At 41.8% G+C, this 19,892-nt stretch overlaps 1 protein-coding gene across 2 annotated transcripts in view; it reads left to right on the forward strand.

Moving 5' to 3' along the window:
- Window positions 1–3,189: 3,189 nt before the first annotated feature.
- jade1 (jade family PHD finger 1) overlaps window positions 3,190–19,892 on the forward strand; it is a 121,927-nt gene continuing 105,224 nt past the window's right edge. The window contains exon 1 of one of the 2 annotated variants that reach the window (XM_048538044.2): window positions 3,190–3,474. Coding sequence is in view for 1 of the 2 variants with exons in the window: in XM_048538036.2 (XP_048393993.1) it covers window positions 3,774–3,822 (49 nt within the window). In the remaining variant the exon portion in view is untranslated. Of the gene's footprint in view, window positions 3,475–3,761; window positions 3,823–19,892 lie in introns of those variants that run through there. The other variant, XM_048538036.2, reaches the window with a different exon arrangement.

Below are 19,892 nucleotides of genomic sequence, written 5' to 3' on the forward strand. Positions count from 1 at the left end.
ACAGCTGGGGGAGCAAAGACCTAAGTCTTGAAAGTTAGAGATGTGTTTGTTTGGAATTATGCTCTTGAAGGGAGGGCTGAAGTCAATAAGTAGGAGCCTGATGTGGGTATCCTTTTTATCCAGGTGTACTAAGGATGAGGGTAGGGCCAGGAAGCTGGCATCTGCCGTGGACCTGTTGTGCTGGTAGATGAGTTGCAAAGGGTCAAGGCAATTTGGCAGGCAGGTGTTGATGTGAGCCACTACTAACCTCTCAAAGTACTTCATAATTATGGAGGCCAGAGCCATGGGGTGGTAGTCATTGAGTCATACTGCATGAGTTTTCTTTGGCACCAGGATGATAGTGGTCTTCATAAAGCAGGTGGAGCCTTGTGGATATTAGAAGTTATTCTGATAACAGAAAGGATGGGCAGAGATTGAGATAGATGTTTAAGGAGCTACTTGCTGGGTGTTGCCAGATCCGCAACGCGGCAATGCTTTTCCTTTGTGTTGTACGACGACCCCTGAATTTCTTTGCTTTGATAAGTAATTTGCAAACAAAATGAAGAATGCAGTTTAAATGTTTTTTTCAGATAAAGGCTCAGATTTAAACTATCAAATGCCTTTTTTTTAACTTGGGAGAGAATTTCTGGTTGATAAAGAGCAAGTAACTACAGCAAATGATGTTTACTTTTGCTTTAATGGAAAACAGTAACATCACAACCAAATCATTTTGTTGAGCCCGGAGCCCGGAGAGAAAGAGGTATGAAAATGGCCCACAGCTTTCAGTCATCCGCCACTTCAACACACCACCATGTTTCCACACCAATATTTCTGCCGCAGGCCTGCTGCAGTGTTCCAGCGATCCTCAGCACAAGTTGAAAGAACAGTGTCTCATTTTCCGCTTGGGAACATTGCATCCTCTAGGGCTCAACATTGCGTTCATAAACTTTACAGCCTGCTTCCATTCTTCAATGTATTTATATCCAACCCTGCACCCAGTTCTGTCATGACATAGATCTCAATGGTTCCATGACGTGGTTTGTTCAGCACAGACTACCGGATCTCTGCTCCCCTACGCTCTTATTATCATTTAATGAGCTACTTTCCCTTCTGTCCTCGACTAGCATCTATAATCCAGTAGATAATGGGAACTGTGGATGCTGGAGAATCCGAGATAACAAAGTGTGGAGCTGGATGAACACAGCAGGCCAAGCAGCATGTCAGGAGCACAAAAGCTGACGTTTCAGGCCTAGACCCTTCATCAGGAAAGAGGGAGGGGGAGAGGGTTCTGAAATAAATAGGGAAAGAGGGGGAGGCAGACCAAAAATGGATCGGGTAGAAGATAGGTGGAGAAGAGAGTATCGGTGGGGTGGTAGGGAGGGGATAGGTCAGTCTGGGGAGGATGGACAAGTCAAGGGGACAGGATGAGGTTAGTAGGTAGGAAATGGAGGTGCCACTTGAGGTGGCAGGAGGGGATAGGTGAGAGGAAGAACAGGTTAGGGAGGCGGGGACTAGCTGGGCTGGTTTTGGGATGCAGTGGGGGGAGGGGAGATGACAAGAGAGTTGCAGTGGGAGAGAGATCACCTGAGGTTGGTTCCGAGGGAGGAGGGTAACTTCTTCAGGTTAGGCATCCTGGAGGAGGCATCGCAGTAAGATTACAATTGTGATCAGAGATAATGGGAACTGCAGGTGCTGGAGAATCCAAGATAACAAAGTGTGGAGCTGGATGAACACAGCAGGCCAAGCAGCATCTTAGGAGCACAAAAGCTAATGTTTTGGGCTTAGACCCTTCATCAGAAAAGGGGGATGGGGAGAGGGTTTTGAAATGAATATGGAGAGAGGGGGAGGCGGACCGCAGAAGGATAGAGGAGAAGAGAAGTGGAGAGGAGAGTATGGGTGGGGATAGGTCAGTCCAGGGTGGTCGGACAGGTCTCCCCATCCCCCTTTTGTGATGAAGGGTCTAGGCCCGAAATGTCAGCTTTTGTGCTCCTAAGATCCTGCTTGGCCTGCTTGTTCATTCAGCTCCACACTTTGTTATCCATAATCCAGTAGTTTACTTCCCGCTTTCTTGCTTCTCTCTCTCTCACGCACACACTTGGACCAATCTGCCCATCTCCTGCTTCCACAACCTAGTCTTTAGCATAAATACCACATTTTCCCAACTACTATCGGTTCTAATGAAGCGTCACTGGACTCGAAACGTTAATTCTCCTTTCTTCCCACAAATTGGACAGACCTGCTGAATTCCGCCGGCAGTTTTCTGTTTCAGACCTTCAGCACCCGCAGTTTTTATTTCATTTTCGCTGAAACGAATCAGTTGCACTCCTATTTCACATGCTCGATCTTCGAGATATTCCCTTCCCACGTGTTGTCGAACATCAAGAACTCCGCCTCACTCCAAAGCCAGCAATTTCGGATTTAACTTGCTGTCAACCCTGAAGACCTCCCCCGATTTCAGCAACAGCAAACCTGCCTGTTTGAAGTGAAATGCAAATATTCTCTTAAATATAAGCAGAATACTCGGGAAATCTGAAAATAGAGTTTCGAAGAAGGGTCATATCGGAATCGAAACGTTAACTCTGTTTTCCACTCAGAGGATGCTGAAAAGACCTGCCCAGTTTGTCTAGCATTTCGATGTTTATGCCAACATTTCCTCTTCCCTCACCCAATACGGTGCAGTACCAACATTTCCCTCCTTCTCTACAATGCCACGTCCTCCAATTTCACCTGAACAATACTGCAGGTGACAGTGAAAGAAAAGGACATCGAATACATTCCTGTAATTACTCTTCTTTCACAAAAAAATCACATTTTCTGGCCACAAATTCGGACGTCACAATTTTTTCTTCTAGCAAATAGAACGTACCCATTCGCAAAACATGTAATCCGGACCGACCCATGCCTTTCAACATGCAGGAAAGCTAGGGCACTGACCCGCAACATGGATAACAATTAAACTCTTGATGTCACTTAGTGTTCAGTGAAAAGGGATTAATGCTTCCAAAATGCGTTGTAAATGGCATTAGATGCAAATTCCTTCTTCACAGCTTATTTGCTACATAGTATGAACAGAACTGCATCATTTTAAAAAAATACCCTCCTTCCTGAACATATTTTTGAAATTCGCACGTTAAACAAGGTATCAAGTTTTAGAATTTTTTTCTGTGGAAAACGAAAGCTAGATTGCAAAGGAGGTTTACAGTAATGCTGTTGACAAGACATGGGAGTGCTCCCTCGTCTGGCAGCAAGTGTGGACTAACAGAAAGAGAAGACAGAATTCTTCCTTCACCCAACCAACTCCACCATAAGGACCAACGTCAGTCAGTGCATATGTGAAAGAGGGAGCGAGAAAGAGAGATAGAGGGAGCCACAATCTGCTACTGCAGCTGTTTGAACTCCACATTCAAAAAAATCTTCATTTCTATCCAGTTTCACCTCAACAGACCAGCTTTAAAGCAAAAACAAATACAAACACACACAAAAATATTACAGCAGGTACTGTCCTCTTTCAATACTTTCTAAGCGTTTTTGGGCTCGTTATTTAAGGGGGGGTTGTAAATAATTGTGGAGGAAAGAAAAGCAGGACGATGGGGAGTACAGTACGGAGGAAAGAGAAAGCAGAGAGGACGAGATCTGAGATTTAAAAAAAATGTCAAGCTTTTGATGTCTTTTCCGTTCTTGGCCGAGTTTGGCCTGCAAAGGGGCTTTTAGTTCAGCAATTTAATTCCGAAGGTCGCTGATGATGGAAATAATATAGTACGTCATTAATATGGCGCCAAAAGCTTGTGTGTGATATGAGTGAGAGCGCAAGCGGGGGGGAACAGAGCGAAGAAACGACATGGGGTGTGTATTGGTGGGGGGGTGGAGGAATTGTTTCTCTTTGCAAAAGTTGAGGGGCGGCTGCAGTGTTGAATATGCATCAGGGTTTCTATTTAAACATTGCCGGCGGCGTTATTTAATATCCTGCTTGTAGGGCTTTAATAATTTGCGGCAGGTTTTCATTGGCAGTACGCAGTGATAGCATATGTGGGGTTGTGCGGAGTTGTTTGGGGAGTCCCGGCTGGGTTCTCCCTCTGTGTATCCATTAGTTGGGATACACTGTATCCTTTTGCAGCCACTGTTGCAAAGCGGCGTGGAACGTGACGCGGATAGAACGCTCCGGGTCCGGCTCGCGGATCCGGGCCAGCGGCTCGTGCTCACTTCGCGGCGCGCAAACCTGCAGCGAAGCAAGCTCTCTTTCTTTTTTGGCTTTCTCCCTCCAGGGACAGGGGAGCGATGGTTATTTTGAGCATCGCATTATTTAAATTGCAGAAGGAAATAGACTCCTAGCGGAAGCATTCGTGCCTAAACTCAGCATCGATTTAATGTAGTGGGTGGGAAGAGTCTCGAACAAGTGTCCCGGCTTTTTTGGTTGGGTGGGGGTGAATTGAGGATAGAGAAGAAAAGGGATGAGGACTTGATCTCTTAACATGCATTGCGCAGGTTTGAGGCACTGTAAGGGTTAAAAAGAAGTGTTCTGTAAAAAGGTGCACTGGCTGTGGGACTTTAGGATACCAGCTCCAAGTAGCTGTTGTTTAAAAGGATTTTTTCTGCCTCTCGAATGTCAGTTTTGTGTGTGGACGTGTGCAATAAAGCTTCTAGTTTCCCTCCCGCGCGCACGCGGTTACTATTGTTTACACGAACCATAACCTCACTCAACCGTCCCCCAATGGGTTTTTTTCAAATCCTCTTAGCACAATTTTAGAACTGTTAAAATTTATGAATGGGGCTTTGTTTCCTGAATTTAGTTTCATTTCTGTCTTTTTTTTATGAGGGGGTAAAAGAATCTGAGTGGACTTCTGGAATGCTTTAGTGCAAACACAGCTGCTGCCATTCGCCACAATTAATTTAAAGAAAGTGCGGCAAAGTTAGTTATGTTGGGAATCAACCTCATGGCATTAAAGTCTTCGATCTTCCGTTGAATACTTAGCGTATGTTGAGCTAAAGAAACGTTAACGTTATTTTAAGAAACATAGAACTAGCTTCGTCTGGCCGTGAGATTGCAAGAGAAACATTTGGATGACATTAGGTCATATGAAACTTTATCCCATAGCATTTGGTTCTTTATCTTTCCAAGGAAGAGTTGACACAAAGCTGAACTATTTTGGAGTGATATGATAGCTCACGTTAAATGTTGTTCTTCAGTGTTTTTACATTCCTCATTCAGCTTCACTATTGGCTTGAGGGTGCCTTGTTAAGCTTGCAGTTTGGACACATGCATGTGATGCTGTGACCTCTTCAAAATGTTGCCAATCTGCGGCCTGCCATGATGATAAATTCTGGGATATCCTGTGTTGCAGCTATCTCATTCAGCCATGTAATCACTGTGGCCATGGAGTTCCTTGACATATCTATCGTTTCATTTTACTTTGTTCAGAGGTCCACCCCAAGATGTTCTCATGGCCTGGATGGATAGGAAGATGATATTAATGGTTCTCCTGACAATAAACTTTACAAGTAATACAGCCTGATATGATCTCTTCTATTAATTTTTGACATGGTCAGCAAACAGAATGTCTTGTTCTGGCTTGACATTTTCTGATGCCCAGATGTCCTCTCTGTAATTGGTGAAGTTTATCAAGTCTCAGAGGACTCTCAGAATAACTGACCTCTCGTCACAAGAAGTAGATCATCCACCGTACTAAGCTATGTCCTCCCTCATTATACAGTCCGAGAATGGGTTTGTGTGACATGTACGTTGGCTATCCTTTGGCGTGGTATTGTTGACCTGCACACATTCTCCATCAGTTTTCTGTCCATCTCTGATTTCATTTAACTGCTGAATTATTGTTGGAAGAGTTTGGTTCCTTTTGATGTAAAGGTTTCCACCACTTTAACGAAAACCACATCACCTTGTTCAGGACTTGCCATGAGAAAATGTGTGACAAAGCATCTGTTGTTTCCCCAGAATATGTGCTGTCTTTGCATCAAATTACATTATCTTCAGTCTGAATCATTGCACTCATGATGGCATTTTAGTCAACTCCTTAGAATTTAAAACTGTTGTTAAAGGGTTTCTGGTCATCTCCATTGTATAGTGAAGACCAGTAACGTAATTTGAACTTTCCACGAATCTGTAGTGTCTAATGAGTCTTTCCTTATCACTGCATATCTTTGTTTATCATTTGTCTGTCATGGAACAGGTGTAATAAATTGAGCTACACTTTCCATCAGGCTTTATCTGAAACAGTGTAGCTCCCAGTTCTGTAGAACGTGGGTTCGCAGCCATAATGATGTGTAGTTCTGGGTCATATTGAGCTAAAATATTGTGTGATCTGATTTTCTTCAAAAGAAGTTCTGTGCTTCTCAGCACCTTGTCTTGCCATATTGTAATAGTTGTACATATTGTAATACATTGTGGCTCTGTGATGACAGCTAGGTTTTGACTTGGCTTATTAATCCCACAAATCTGTGGAGCTCAGTCAAGTTCTGAGGAGCTGGAAACTCTTTGATTGCTTTATCCCTCTTTGTCAACTCTGACACTGGATGTAACTATATTAGGCCAAAGGAACTAAACAGTCATTACATTTCCTGTAAATACTGCAGCATAGTTCACACTTCACTCCAGTGTCATGTTCTGAGTAGACGCATAGATCACAACGTCATCCATGTGACATATAACTCCCTCCAATCCTCCTTGGAAATGTGATACGATCCCTGAAAGATGCTGGTGTGATGTTGAAAGGTCATCTGTTGAAACAAATTCTCCCAAACCATGAAATGAAGATGCTGAGTAACTCAGGCTCTTCAACAAGGGTAGTTGCCAAAAAAAATGCTGGGCATCCGTCTTTGTGAAGATGGAACATTTTCCTAATTATGCTAAGCCTTGTACCTGTGTGGTTACATGAGCTTTGTGCTCAACTGCTTTGCATAAGATTTGAATAGTTTCTGGTAGATCTGTTAGGTTTTGGTACTTGGGCTGTCCTCAAGCTCCAGCTTTCTGGTTCTGTTACGGAGGGTTAACCCCTTTCTTTTCTTTTCCCTTTGGTAAGAGTCAATTTGGAACTTTACTGGGAATAAACAGACATACTGGCTTTGTTTCAGGATATAGAGTATTGTGTGTATGTTATCTCTAACTTTCTAAGTCTCTGAACAGCTGTGGGATTTCAGCTCTGAAACCTGTTGCCTCATTTTCTTGGCTTTCGAGTTCCCTTACTGAGGTGTATGCTGAAAAGCGAGCAGCTCTGATTTTTCCCTTGTATTTTGAAGGGTTGCACTTTGTTGTTGTGTGACCTTGAGTTCTGTATCTCCTGGCCCATTTTGTTTTGAGTTCGCTGAAGAGAATTTTTTTCCAACTGTGGTTCAATATCAGAAAGAATGAAACTGCCACACGCATGTCTAATTTGAAGTATGTTTTATTTCACTGGGATATCAGCACTCCAGTAACTTCTACTGAGTCTGAATCTTCCTTACGAAAGTCATTTACATATCTTTGATGTCCTGTATTTCTGCCATTCTTCTATGCTTCTCTTTTGGCTTATGCTGTACCAGGCTCTTGCCGAGAAACACAACTTCATAGAATCATAGTGTCCTTAAGTGAAGATAGAGGCCAACCAAGTCTGTAGCGACCCACGTAAGGGCATCCCATCCTATTGCCTGTAATGCCCGTTTACCATAGCCTATCCACATAGCCTGCGTGACCTTGGACACGATGGAGCAGTTTAGCGTGGACAGTCCACCTGACCTGCACATCTTTCGACTGGCAGTGAAACTTGGAAGTGACCTCGCTTTTAAAAATGACATTCATCCTCTTTTGCTAGACATTTTGCACCTGTGTTTTTACTCAGCAACAGTTAGTCGGGACAGTTCATGCAATATCTTGCTGCCTCCGCAGTTTTAGTATGTCTCCCTCATTGCTTTCAAGCTTAACATATCCCAAAAGCAGCTGACTGAGTGAAGTGTGGTTCTCTGTTATCAAAGAACAAAGAAAATTAAAACACAGGAACAGGCCCTTCGGCCCTTCAAGCCTGTGCCAATCCAGATCCTCTACCTAAACCTGTCACCTATTTTCCAAGGATCTGTATCCCTCTGCTCCCTTCCCATTCATGTACCTGTCAAGATACATCTTAAATGTTGCTATCGTGCCCGCCTCTACCACCTCCTCTGGCAATGCGCTTCAGGCACGCACGACCCTCTGCGTAAAGAACTCATATCTCCCTTAAACTTTTCCCCTCTCACCTTGACATCGTGACCCCTAATAATTGAGTCCCCCACTCTGCGAAAAAGCTTCTTGCTATCCACGCTGTCTATACTTGTCGTGATTTTGTAGAACTCGATCAGGTCCTCCCTCAACCTCCGTCTTTCTAATGTAAATAATCCTAATCTACTCAACCTCTCTTCATAGCTAGTGCCCTCCATACCAGGCAACATCCTGGTGAACCTCCTCTGCACCCTCTCCAAAGCATCTACATCCTTTTGGTAATGTGGCGACCAGAACTGTACGCTGTATTCCAAATGTGGTTGAACCAAAGTCCTATACAACTGCAACACGACCTGCCAACTCTTGGACTCAGTACCCTGTCCGATGAATGAAGGCATGCTGAATGCCTTCTTGACCACTCTATTGACCTGCATTGCCATTTGCAGGGTACGATGGACGTGAACTCTCAACTGAGGCAGATTTCTCTGTGCATCAGTTTTCCCCAGGGCCTTTCCATTTACCATATAGTTCGCTCTTGAGTTGGATCTTCCAAAATGCATCATCTCGCATTTGTCTGGATTGAAATCCATCTGTCATTTCACCGCCCAACTCTCCAATCTATCTATATTCTGCGTTCTCTGACAGTCCCCTTCACTGTCTGCTGCTCCACCAATCTTAGTGTCATCCACAATCGATCATTTATCGATTTTACTCTAGACCTCAGCATGTCTGTTCGGTAAAATTTTTTTTGTTAAATTTAAATTATCCCTCGACTACAAACGTTCAGACAGTGTATCGCCTAAGCGTCCAACAACAAATCTGACCTGAAACAGTCTTTTCAGCTGTCACAATCTCTGTTGTTTGCAAATCTGAACAGATCTTTGACAAGTTACCTATAGTTTCCCTTTTCACAAGGTATGATCATTAAATTTGGCCTATTAGGCAAGGTCATTTCATCAGATTATGGTTACTTCCTTGTTTTTCTTTAACTTCTTGTCTGGCTAAAATATTGTCTTTATGTCTCCTGTGGCATACAATAGGGTACTTAAGTGCTCACTTGCCTAACTTCATAGTGACATCAGATACCATGCAATATCTCTGAAATCTTTTGACAATTTCACCACTCTTCTGCTTGATTACAACCTGCAAACTGCATGAATTATTTTTTGGTTATGACAGAAACCCCATCATATTTGTTCCTGCACTTGCTGCGACCAGGTAATATTTTCAGTATAAATGTGCTGCTTAAGGATACTGAGAATGCTGAGGTAAGGGAAACATTAAAATTCCTTCAGCAACATTTTACTCTCTTCATCTTGCCATAAGGCTTCAAGAAAGGGCAAGATCATGTGATATTGCATCATTGCTGAGATTTATGGTGTTTGTCATTCATGCATCGCAGTCAAATGTAATATTTACACTGCAAAATGGGAGGGATGATGAGGAGGCATTTCCACTATATTTTGCGTGTTATCGGGGTCAGGTGGAGCAGCAAGGGTTAAAATTCAATTTCTTAATGCTGAGCAAAATGCTCAAGGTGTCCTTATTGGCAACGGGACTTCATATCAGCATCTAAATTGTTGTTGCGTGTTTAAAATGAACCACCACCCCCCTCCTTCCCATTTTGTTTCGGATTTTATTAACATAATTTGAGAAGTCTAAAATTATAAATGGGGTTCTGTTGCCTGAATTTAGTGGTGTCTATCTTAATTTTTTTTGAGAGGAGGAAGTAAAAGACTGTGTGCGCTTCAGGAATCCTTCAATCCAAACTGCTACTGCCGTTCACAATACAACCGTTTTAAAAATGAGGCAAAATTCATTAATGTTGAAGTCCACTTTTATATTCGAGGGCTAAATGTATTTGTATGGCCAAGTTCATTGACTTAGCTTTTCTTTGACAAACAACTGCCTTTTGGAGGGAAGGCTCACTCCTGATCTCAACAAGACTTTGGTAATCTCACTTCTTAAGGTTTATTTTGGTTGAAAAGTTTATTGATTTGATGGTTTTGAGAAATCAAGTGCACAGGTTAGTTTATCAATCCATCTGAACAGAACTGTTCTTTTATTATCTCTGGTTAACCAATTTTAATATGAAGCTGTCTGTGATTTGTGGATGGTTCGAGATATATCTGTGCAATCTTCTCTGTTCCAAAGTATCACTTTGCTTCAGTGGGGCACATTTTGACAATAGGTGTGACTAAGGTTAAAGGCATTTCGGTGTATTGAAATGTAGTACATACTATGAGGCTGTCACTCAGTAAAATAGAGTTTTGGCAAATGCTGCTTTATATGAATCAAATACAGTCACTGATCCCAATGCAGAAAATTTTCTGTGCAGCACTACTCATTCATAACTAAACAGTTTGAATTTCTGTTCTGTTAAAGAATTGTTTGTGTCAGTTATTTCTCAGTCAACTCTTGCTGGTTTTTTGCAGTCTTTTTCACTCGGCTCCTGCCGACTTTGGGTTGTTGCAACACAGAAGCACCTTTAGTGGTAGTTAATGTTGGTGCAGATTTGATGGACCGATGGGTCTTTTTTGTGCTGTTTGACTCTATAACTCTAATGAGTCCATGTTAGCTGTATTATAGATCAATCCAGTAAGCCTCCCCCTTCCTCTGCTTTGTGCCTGTTTCTGTGAGTGTTTAGTTTCCTCCTGTGTTCATCCATTTGAAAATATTGCTCATCATTGAGCTGTCCATTTTTTTCAAAGACTTTGTTTTAAATGGCGAAAATGGGGAGCAAACAGAACAAATAAAAAACTTGTAAAATTGCTTTGGATTCTGGTTCTGACTGTCGTTCTGCCATTATAGAAACCTGTACAGTTTTACTGTGGGGGCAAAATAGATTGGAATTTACATTTTGTGCGGATGGTTTCATTGGAATGTTTGTAATTAACTGCATAAACAGAATTTTAAAAGAAGCAGCTGTGATTTACATAGCAGAAATACAGTTCAATGTTGGAATTAGCTGAAAATTATTTTAACCCTTGGCTTAAAAAAAAGTCACTAAAGGACACAACCATACAAAACTTGCTGAATATTGCCTACTAATGTTTTGCTACTTGGGCATCAATTATGCATTCTTTCTATGTCAGCACAAGAAGTATGATTTGTGAAGGGTCTTGTGGAGCAGTGGTAGTATCCAAAGCTCGGGTTTCTTGTCCAGGTCTAAAACCTGTTGGCTACGAAGTGTGCATTCATAATATGGTCAGACAGGTTGTCTATCAACCACTAAAATCCTTCCAGTGTGTCTGGTGGTAGGACATCAGAACAGGTGATCAGTCGTGCTGCTGGAGGTAACGTTTTCTTTCCAAAGGCGTACCTTATTCATAAACTTGTTTAAAGAAAATTACACAACATTTCATATAGAGTATTACAGATTTTGCATGGAAATTCAACTTGTCCCAGATGGCAGTGGTAAATTATTGTGTACCTTTCTCAACATGATCAAGGACAAGTATAAATCCATTGAACACTCATGGTACCAATGTCCTCTGAGGTATGGTTCTAGCAGAGAGAGAGAGATTTTGATGTGCAATTAGCTGAGTAAACAACAACTTGATTTCAGAATAATTTACTATTCATTTAGCACAGTAAAATAGAATGCACTAGTACCATATCACAGCTTTAAAGGTGAGTGAGTGTTGATATTTAGAATGTACTTACTGAAATTGGCAATTTGAAGTCAATGAAGTAAAGTAACCAGATGCAGCATGCTGTCTGTTTATGTACATATTGGGGATGTTATGGCTTTTGAGATTTTTCTTTGTCAAAACAACCACAGTTCTTCTCTTGCTGCTGGTTCAAATTTTTTGAATGATTTTGCTAAATTTCTTTTTTGGTCTTTTTCTCTTCCAGCCAACATCTGGCATGTACTTTCATTGTTCAGTACTTTTCCTAGCTTATCATTGAGTCAAGTGTGCAATTACACTTGAATCTGCTGCTATAAACTGTTTCAATAACTGGTTTACAATTCTGCATTATCTACTTAAGCATTTCGTCTAATGTTCTTTACTTGCCTGGTGCTGTACACTGCTGTGATTTTTTTTTGCTTTAGAATTTAGAGTCCACTGGTTTACCAAAATTAAAGCTTTATGCAATTCGTCATTCTTTAGCAAAGTTAGAATTTTAATATGGCGTGTTTATGAATTTGCTTTAAAGAAAGTGTTGCTTATGAGATTAAGCAAAGAAGTGTTCTTTAAATAACTTGCTCAATAAAGCCTAGCCAACACGGGACTGAAAATCAATAATTAGGTTCCAATTATATGTTCAGTTTAAATTTTAGTGTTTTTATAGGTAATTTGTATGCCCTACACTGAGTAAATGTCAACGAGCTACTGTGAATGTTATAGTTAACTGAAATGATCCAAGCCCAAATATTATTTTTCCGTCAGATAAGAAAGAAACTGTTTTTGTTTGATTTGTATCACTTCAGTCATTATCATGTCAGGTTCAAGGTCAGTTCAAGCACCAGCTTGCCTTCAGAGATGAAAATCATATTTTAAAAAAAAGTTAACCTCGTAGTGTTGGATTTGCCACAGAGTTTCCGAAATGATTGCATTTTGTGTTTTAGAGATGACATATGTTGATTAATCTGTTAACTGTAGTATCTCTGAAATAGCTTGTGGTGGCCAATTCACGACTACCTTCTCTCTGACAATTATCATACATTTGCCATGAGGTGTTTTCAGTCAGTGGAGATTTGGTCCTGTTGTTGTGCTGGGATCTGTTTGTTTGAGTGGGCTCCCTTCCCAGAGCAGTCAAAAAAAACCCTTAATTCTGTTATTCGTGTATTGTAAGGAATAGCTGTGTTGCAGCAGTTGTCAGATGTAGCTTGAACACTTTCATCTGTATCTATTTTACTGTTATTTAAACAGCTTGACATCTGGTGCTTCTGTAAAGTATACATTTATGTACACTGATAGCGACGTTTGAATATGAAAACAAAACAGCTCAGTTTAAAATCAGAAGGAAATGGTGTTAAATGGGTAACCTCCAGTGATTAGTGACCTTAAGAGTTACAATGTTTTCTTTTGAAGAGGAATTGGCAGCTTGCGTTCTTCTAAGACAGTTAGCACCATGCTGGTTAGTTCGGTGTGTTTGGAAGTTTTCACTCTGGCCAGGCAATTCCTGCCGTGTTCTCAGACAGGGAAGGTGCAGGATTCACTGTTTTCTCTGAATGCTTTTTGAGATTTGTTCATCTCTTTCAATACCCTGCCAAACAATGAGTCTCATGAGTTCACAGCTTTCAGTGACCGCCTCCCATTTCTAAGTGCCAGTGTCTGCCAACTTCATATCTCAAACAGGTCTTCATGTAGCAGAAGTATGGACGCCCAGGAGATTTTGGCCCAGTTGAGGTTCACCGTATAGAAGGTTTTTTGGCTGTAAAGCCATCATCTATTTAATGAATATGGTTGAGACAACGCAGACGTTACTATTGGCTTTACCATAAGCAGTTGCTAATGGAAGTGATATGCTCCAAATCCACCGAGTTGGTGCCCTTGCCCTGTCCAGAGATGCTAAGAATGTATCTGACACAGAAGTGGTGGAAGTTGTTGAGCGCTTTCTCCTTTTTAGCATTTGTTGCCCCAGTCTTGCCTGGGAGCAGTGTAGGAGGGTGCAGGCTTGGTAGACATGTAGTTTGCTGTCAGTCTGGTTTGCTATTGTTCCATACTCTCACTCAGCTTGGATATAACACTTGCAGCTTTTGTAATGCACACTGTTCTCAGGCATGTGTGTGTGTGTCTGTCCATTTGCTGCTGAGAGTTCCTTGTATGGAGTGTCAGTGTGGAACAGTTCTCTGGTGATGACTCCTCAGTCCACCTTTTATCTTGGATCTCAGGTAAGCTAGACAGAACAGCTTATTATCAGTTTTGGAATGTAAGTTGACACCATCTGTAAATGTCAGTAAGGCACATGACCAGGGCAAAGAAAATAGTGTGCCAAAGCATGTTGTTTGGGCCCACTTTATAACTCGCAGGATTTTGATGTTAAGCTCCATAGCTGACCGTTAGCATCAGGTCCACATGAAAATAAATCATGCTGCTGTGGCGGGCAGACCAATTTCCCCCAGCAACCCAAGTAATCCATGGTTGCTAAAGTGGTTAAATGTGTTAGTGAGGTCAGTGAAGGCAATGTGTGGTGGTCTGTTTTGCTGATGGAATTCATTTTGTGCTGGTGGGTGGAGAAAATTATGGTAACTCTAGATCTTCCAGTTCTGAAACCTCCTGAGATTTGGGTGAGATGCGTTCAGTCAGGATCTGCCGTCTGACCGGCATGTGCAGATATTTATTCCATGATGCTCAGCAAAAGGCAATAGTAGTTGAAATTGTTCAATAGCAGTTGAAATTGTTGTGGTCACCCCTGTTCTTGTACAGGGTCACAATTTAGCACCTTGCAAATCCTAAGGCGTCTCTCCTCTCCTCCCCCCCTCCCCCCCGCCCCCCAAAAAAATCTGGAAGAGACCGGAAGTTTAAATAGATATAGTCAGAATACCACACCACTGAGTGTGATACAGATCACTCCTCAAATGCACCAGGCTTGGAGCGCAATCTTTGAAGATTCTTCAGTCATAGTGGGAATGTTGATGTCAGCCACACAGCATACTCAGATTAAAAACCAACAATTGCTCGACTCAGTTGAACAGTTACTATCCACGTTCTCGCAAAGGATGCAGAAGCCAAATGAAACATGATTCAAGACAGCAACCACTGTACTACACTCTGAAATGTAGGAAGCAAGAGCAACATTGTACTGACAGGTTCTATCTCCGTAAAACATTCATTGATGCCAAACAGTCCGCTCTCTAGTAATTACAAGAGAGGTCTAAGTGAGAAGAATTTGATTGCGCATTACTTTACGTGGCTTTAAGAGCAATGTCGAACAGACTGGTGTGCCAGTGACTACTGATTGCAACTTTGCCAGAATATCTAGATGTCCTTCAACACATGCTGGGAAACAATTGAAAGGAATCAGAAAGTAACAGGTGCATCAGGGAGGAAAATGGCTTCATTGAAAGCAAAGTCGGGGACTTCATTCAAACAGTAGGGAAAATAGATGGAGTACTAATTTGGGGTATACTCTGGGGAGAAGAGTATAGGCATGGAAGGTCTAGACACATCTGAACTTCTGCCCTGTCAGGGAAGTGCTGGAAGTTGAACCCACAGTGGAGAAGCCTAGCCAAGCTATTTATTCACTTGCCAAAGACAAAACTTCAGACGCTGATGGTAAAACCACCCGAACTTTCAAGAGATAATGTTTCTTAAATTCTGCGAAAAGCTGTTTACTTAAGTTTAAATTGCTGAGGATGACACAATCCAGTGGAGAGGGATTTTCCAAGGGCTTTGGCAACGTAATGTTCTATACTCGCAATGGAAATATAAAGTAATTGATGAGAATGCACATCTGAAGTTGTCTGTTTTTATGTATTATTAGGTGAATTCCAGAATTTTATAAACATCAGTGCTACAAAAGTGTTCTGCGTTTACACCTGATGACAAATCAGATTTTCCTTTTTTTTGGAGCACCAGTTAAGTGAAAGCTTTAATCAGAGGAGATAATTCTAATTGGAAAAACAATTGGTGTGAAAGTAGGGAATGAGGTGAAGAGAGCTGCAACAACTGTCAAATGATCGAAGGCAATAACATTATAGCAATTTGCCATGAGATTGGAAACGGATGGAGAAGCAGCCTGTTGCACTTAGTGATTCAGTTTACATATGCCTTAACATGTTTTCACAGCACTCTTACTTGTCTTTTGGCTGTGTCTTCGTCATGGCCTTGATTAAATGGGATACCACTCTTTGTTATTTTAGCAGTGGGCATGCTTTCTTTTCACTTCCCTGGCTCCTCATCAACATTGGCGTAAAGCCCATGGGCACAGGTTACCACAATAATTCTAATATTAGGGGTCATGCAATTAAGATGAAAGAGGGGAAGTTCAAAGGAGACATGAGGGTCAAGTTTTTCTTAATACAGAGAGTGGTAGGAGTCTGGAACAGCCTGCTAGGGATGATAGTGGAGGCAGATGCGATAGGGGCATTTAAGGGACTTTAATATAAGCACACGAATATGCCAGGAATGGAGGGACGTGGGCCAAGGGCAGGCAGGTGAGATTAGTTTAATATGGCTTCATGTTCGGGACAACATCGTACAGCTCGCGGCTCGTGAATGGGCAGTTTGGTCATTTTGTCTGCGGGGTCAGAGGCCAATTGTGAGGAAATGTAACACCTCCCCCCCCCCCCCCCCGCCACCACCTTCACCCCAGTTGGAGTTTCGCATTTCCCGTGGCAGATGAACATTGGCCATGTGCGAAATGTGGAATAGAAATAGAAATGGAGCTGAGGACATACACTTAATAAATCAGGCTTTCCTGATTCGAAGTCTAATTCTCGCTTAAAATCCATATGTGCACGCTCTCTGATAAGGGCTTGATTTATTTTTGTTGCAAAGAGGAAGTTCAGATTTGCCCTTGACAGAAGTAATTAACTGTAAACTTACACTTGCTGCAAGAATTCTGTTTGCTTTTCCCTCTTTTAATGAGCTTTTCCTCCTTAATTCGTCATTGGAACCAAGGGTGAGTTTGATCCCATCTTAACCCTGCTCTGTCTGCATTTACAGTTGAGCTTTTAATGTTGAGGGCGGAGGAGGGAGTTTGTGTGTGTTGCATTAAAGAGACAGCGTGTAGATGAGGCGCATCTTATTTGTGGAATGGTGCCAATTATCTCGTGGAAATCCTTGGGCTGAGGAAATCCAGAATAGTACTGACATCACAGATATTCTCAGGAGTTCTCAACAACAGATACTTTTAGCCTATACTCCTGGTGATATTTTCACAATAAGGACAATGGCATCTAAAAAACATGCCTTAAATCAATATGCAGAGTGGCTGGCGCAATGGGAGAGCATGTCCTCTGTTTCAGGACAAGTAGGTGGCTGCAAATTTCTCTGCTTGCTCAAACTGTTTTAACATGTTTTTATTATTTTAACATTTAAACATCTGTGTTACTATTTGTGTGTATTGTTGACAGCTTTCTGTATGTCATTCAGGGGTGAAGTGATTCTCTGGAATCCAAATTGATGCTGAATAACTAAATGGTCAGTACATCAGTGTCTCACTGCCTGCCTTCATCTGAACTAATCTTTAAAGATCCTGATTTTCTTTTCATCGAGACTAGCAAATGTAGGAATACCCCTGATATGTGCTGTTAAGTGAAACTGCATGCTGGGAGCCAAGAGGTGCAAAATTAACCTTCCTATTATTGGATGCATGTGGGAGTAACTGGCTCAAAACAGCAGTACTAAAATGTGTTGAACTTTCAGAAGAGATTCTTTCTTTTTTGCCATGTGCCAAAGCATACAATAATTTCAAGTGCTTTTCATAATCTATTTAAACTTTGGTTCCCATTCACGGGTAAAGATATGTGTACGCGATAACTTTAGGATTGCTCAACAGAGGTTTCTGCTTTGTGCTGTTGATGAGAGTCTGAAATAGCAAGGCCTCCTAGACAAGACGGGTGTGATGGGTGTTGGAGTGTGAGAGTCAACATGAATAGGAAGATTGAAGACTGAGGGACTGTGGGTGTGTGGTGCTAATCTTGCATTGCTTAAGTTTGAAGCTTGAGATGAAATCCAATGTCTGCAATCAGTGAAAATGTAACCAGCAGGGTACATTCAGTTCCAAGAGTTTCTAGGTGGCAACGTTTAATTCTGCACAGCAATAGGCAAAGGGGTTATTGCAAGGTTTTCAGTCGGTTACTCAGGAAAAGTAGCTTGTGTGGGTGCTCTCTGAAGACAAATTATAGGCAGATTGGCAGAAGGAAGAAAGGATGGAGAATAGACTGTATTACTGATTTTTAGCTGTAATTTTGAGGAGGCAACTCGATCATACAAGTTCTGCAATAGAGACTCAATGAGAGAGTTCGATAGCTCTGCTGTGAAACTGCAGAAGACGTTCTATGAATTAGACAGCTGAGTGTTGGAATCAGAGCTCAGGAAGTCCCAGGAGTTGTGAAAGACTCAGAGGAAGCCATTGCACAGTTAGTAAATCAATGTACCTGAGGGTGAGCATTGAAAAGTTCACAAGTGGTATTTACTGGATGTAACTGAGGAAGATTAGAGTTTAACAAAAACCACTTGTACTACTGGTTTGGCGAAATGGGGTATTTGTGAGATGTTGGAATTGCACCTGTGGGGAAGTGCACTTGCCCAATCCAGGCAAGTGTAGACCCAAGAAAAGAGAGCGATTGACTAGAATGGGGGCATTATCAAGGCAGTCCATGAAGGAGTGGCCCTTGATGGGGAGTTTTGAAACTAGACTGGCAAAAAGTGAAGGCTGGTGATTCTTTGAGAATTTAAATGAGATTTGATGACCTACTGTGTCATTAATATCTGGGAGAATTGCTGAGAAATCTGTGGGATCTGCCTTGGTTGTATCTGCTTTTTGACGTGTGCTGTGAAGTCTGGTCACAGCCTGTTTCCACCATATGTTTATGCTGCATATGAAGCTAATGCTTTAAATGTACTGTTGGCTCAATTACAGTTCTAACATCCATGGGTGGATTTATTGCGTTTGTTCTCAGATGTGGAATCTGTTGTTGTTTTCATTTTGGTTAGAAATCCTTTGGATCTGCCACTTCGAATACTTCTGAACAATAAATGTTACGGATCCTTGGCCAGATTGTAACATCCGTTTGATCCATTCCATCCAGGATCATAACAAATCAGCAGTCTGGTGTGGTCTTTTACATTCGGTTTTGAAATGCTAAAGGAAGTGGGGTCCTGTGAACCTCCTGAAGTTAAATTTGGATATTTTGCTGCGGGCACACCCACCTGCTGAAAACCAGTGAATGCAGTAGATTGTACTTAAAACCGCCTTTGCTCTTCCTTAGCCTTTTGTTGGCTTTTGGCAACAGTAACTACTTTTGTGAATGTGGGCAGAGGAAGAATGTGCAAGTACATTGCAGGGGAAGTGTGGGGTAATAGTAGTGGCTATACTGAAATTGCTCTTTGGGAGGGTCAGCACAGGTACAATGGATTGAATGGCTTTCATGTGTGTTGTAACAATTCTGTGATTCTTTAAAAAAAGCTTTGCAAGAATTATATGTACAAAACAGCAGTATTTGGTAGCCAGTGTGGATCGACTGTGTGTAACTCTGGTTTGTGGGACATACAACTGCACAGGGTGTGCTTTACTGAAGAAACCGGTGAATTGTGCTTACTTTTCCTGTTTTCCAAATCTGGGAAGTAACTCACGGCTAGTGAATGAGTGAATGGAATTTTCCAGTCCTGGTTAGGGCTAGTTGTTTTGATTATCAGAGACTGCAGAAATAGTTGGCAAGCAATGAATGCGTGGAAATTTGATACCTCTTGGGGGATGGAGTTTTCTGGATTGGCTGTGTCATGTGGATTTTTAAAAACGTTTTCTTGGAGCAGGATAAATAGTTGATATAAACTTAGGCTAGACAGGGTACTTTTGGGATACGGCCCTCTTTACCAGTCTGAACAGTCAAGTGCCATTAATTGTGGCTTATTAATCAGAGCAGCATGTGAGACGACTTGATTTTGGGAGCCATAAAAACTTTGTTCTCATGTACACTCACCGATTAAGCCGATTTCCCCCTTTATCAGTCACGAAATGCTGTACTTGCATTTTTCCACCGCACAATGCACGTTTTGCTTATCTGTCAGCTTTGTAACTAAGTGTAAGGGGTCGTAGAGTGGGAAGCAGGCGATAT

Source organism: Stegostoma tigrinum, chromosome 1 (assembly GCF_030684315.1).
Source record: "Stegostoma tigrinum isolate sSteTig4 chromosome 1, sSteTig4.hap1, whole genome shotgun sequence".
NCBI lineage: Eukaryota > Metazoa > Chordata > Chondrichthyes > Orectolobiformes > Stegostomatidae > Stegostoma > Stegostoma tigrinum.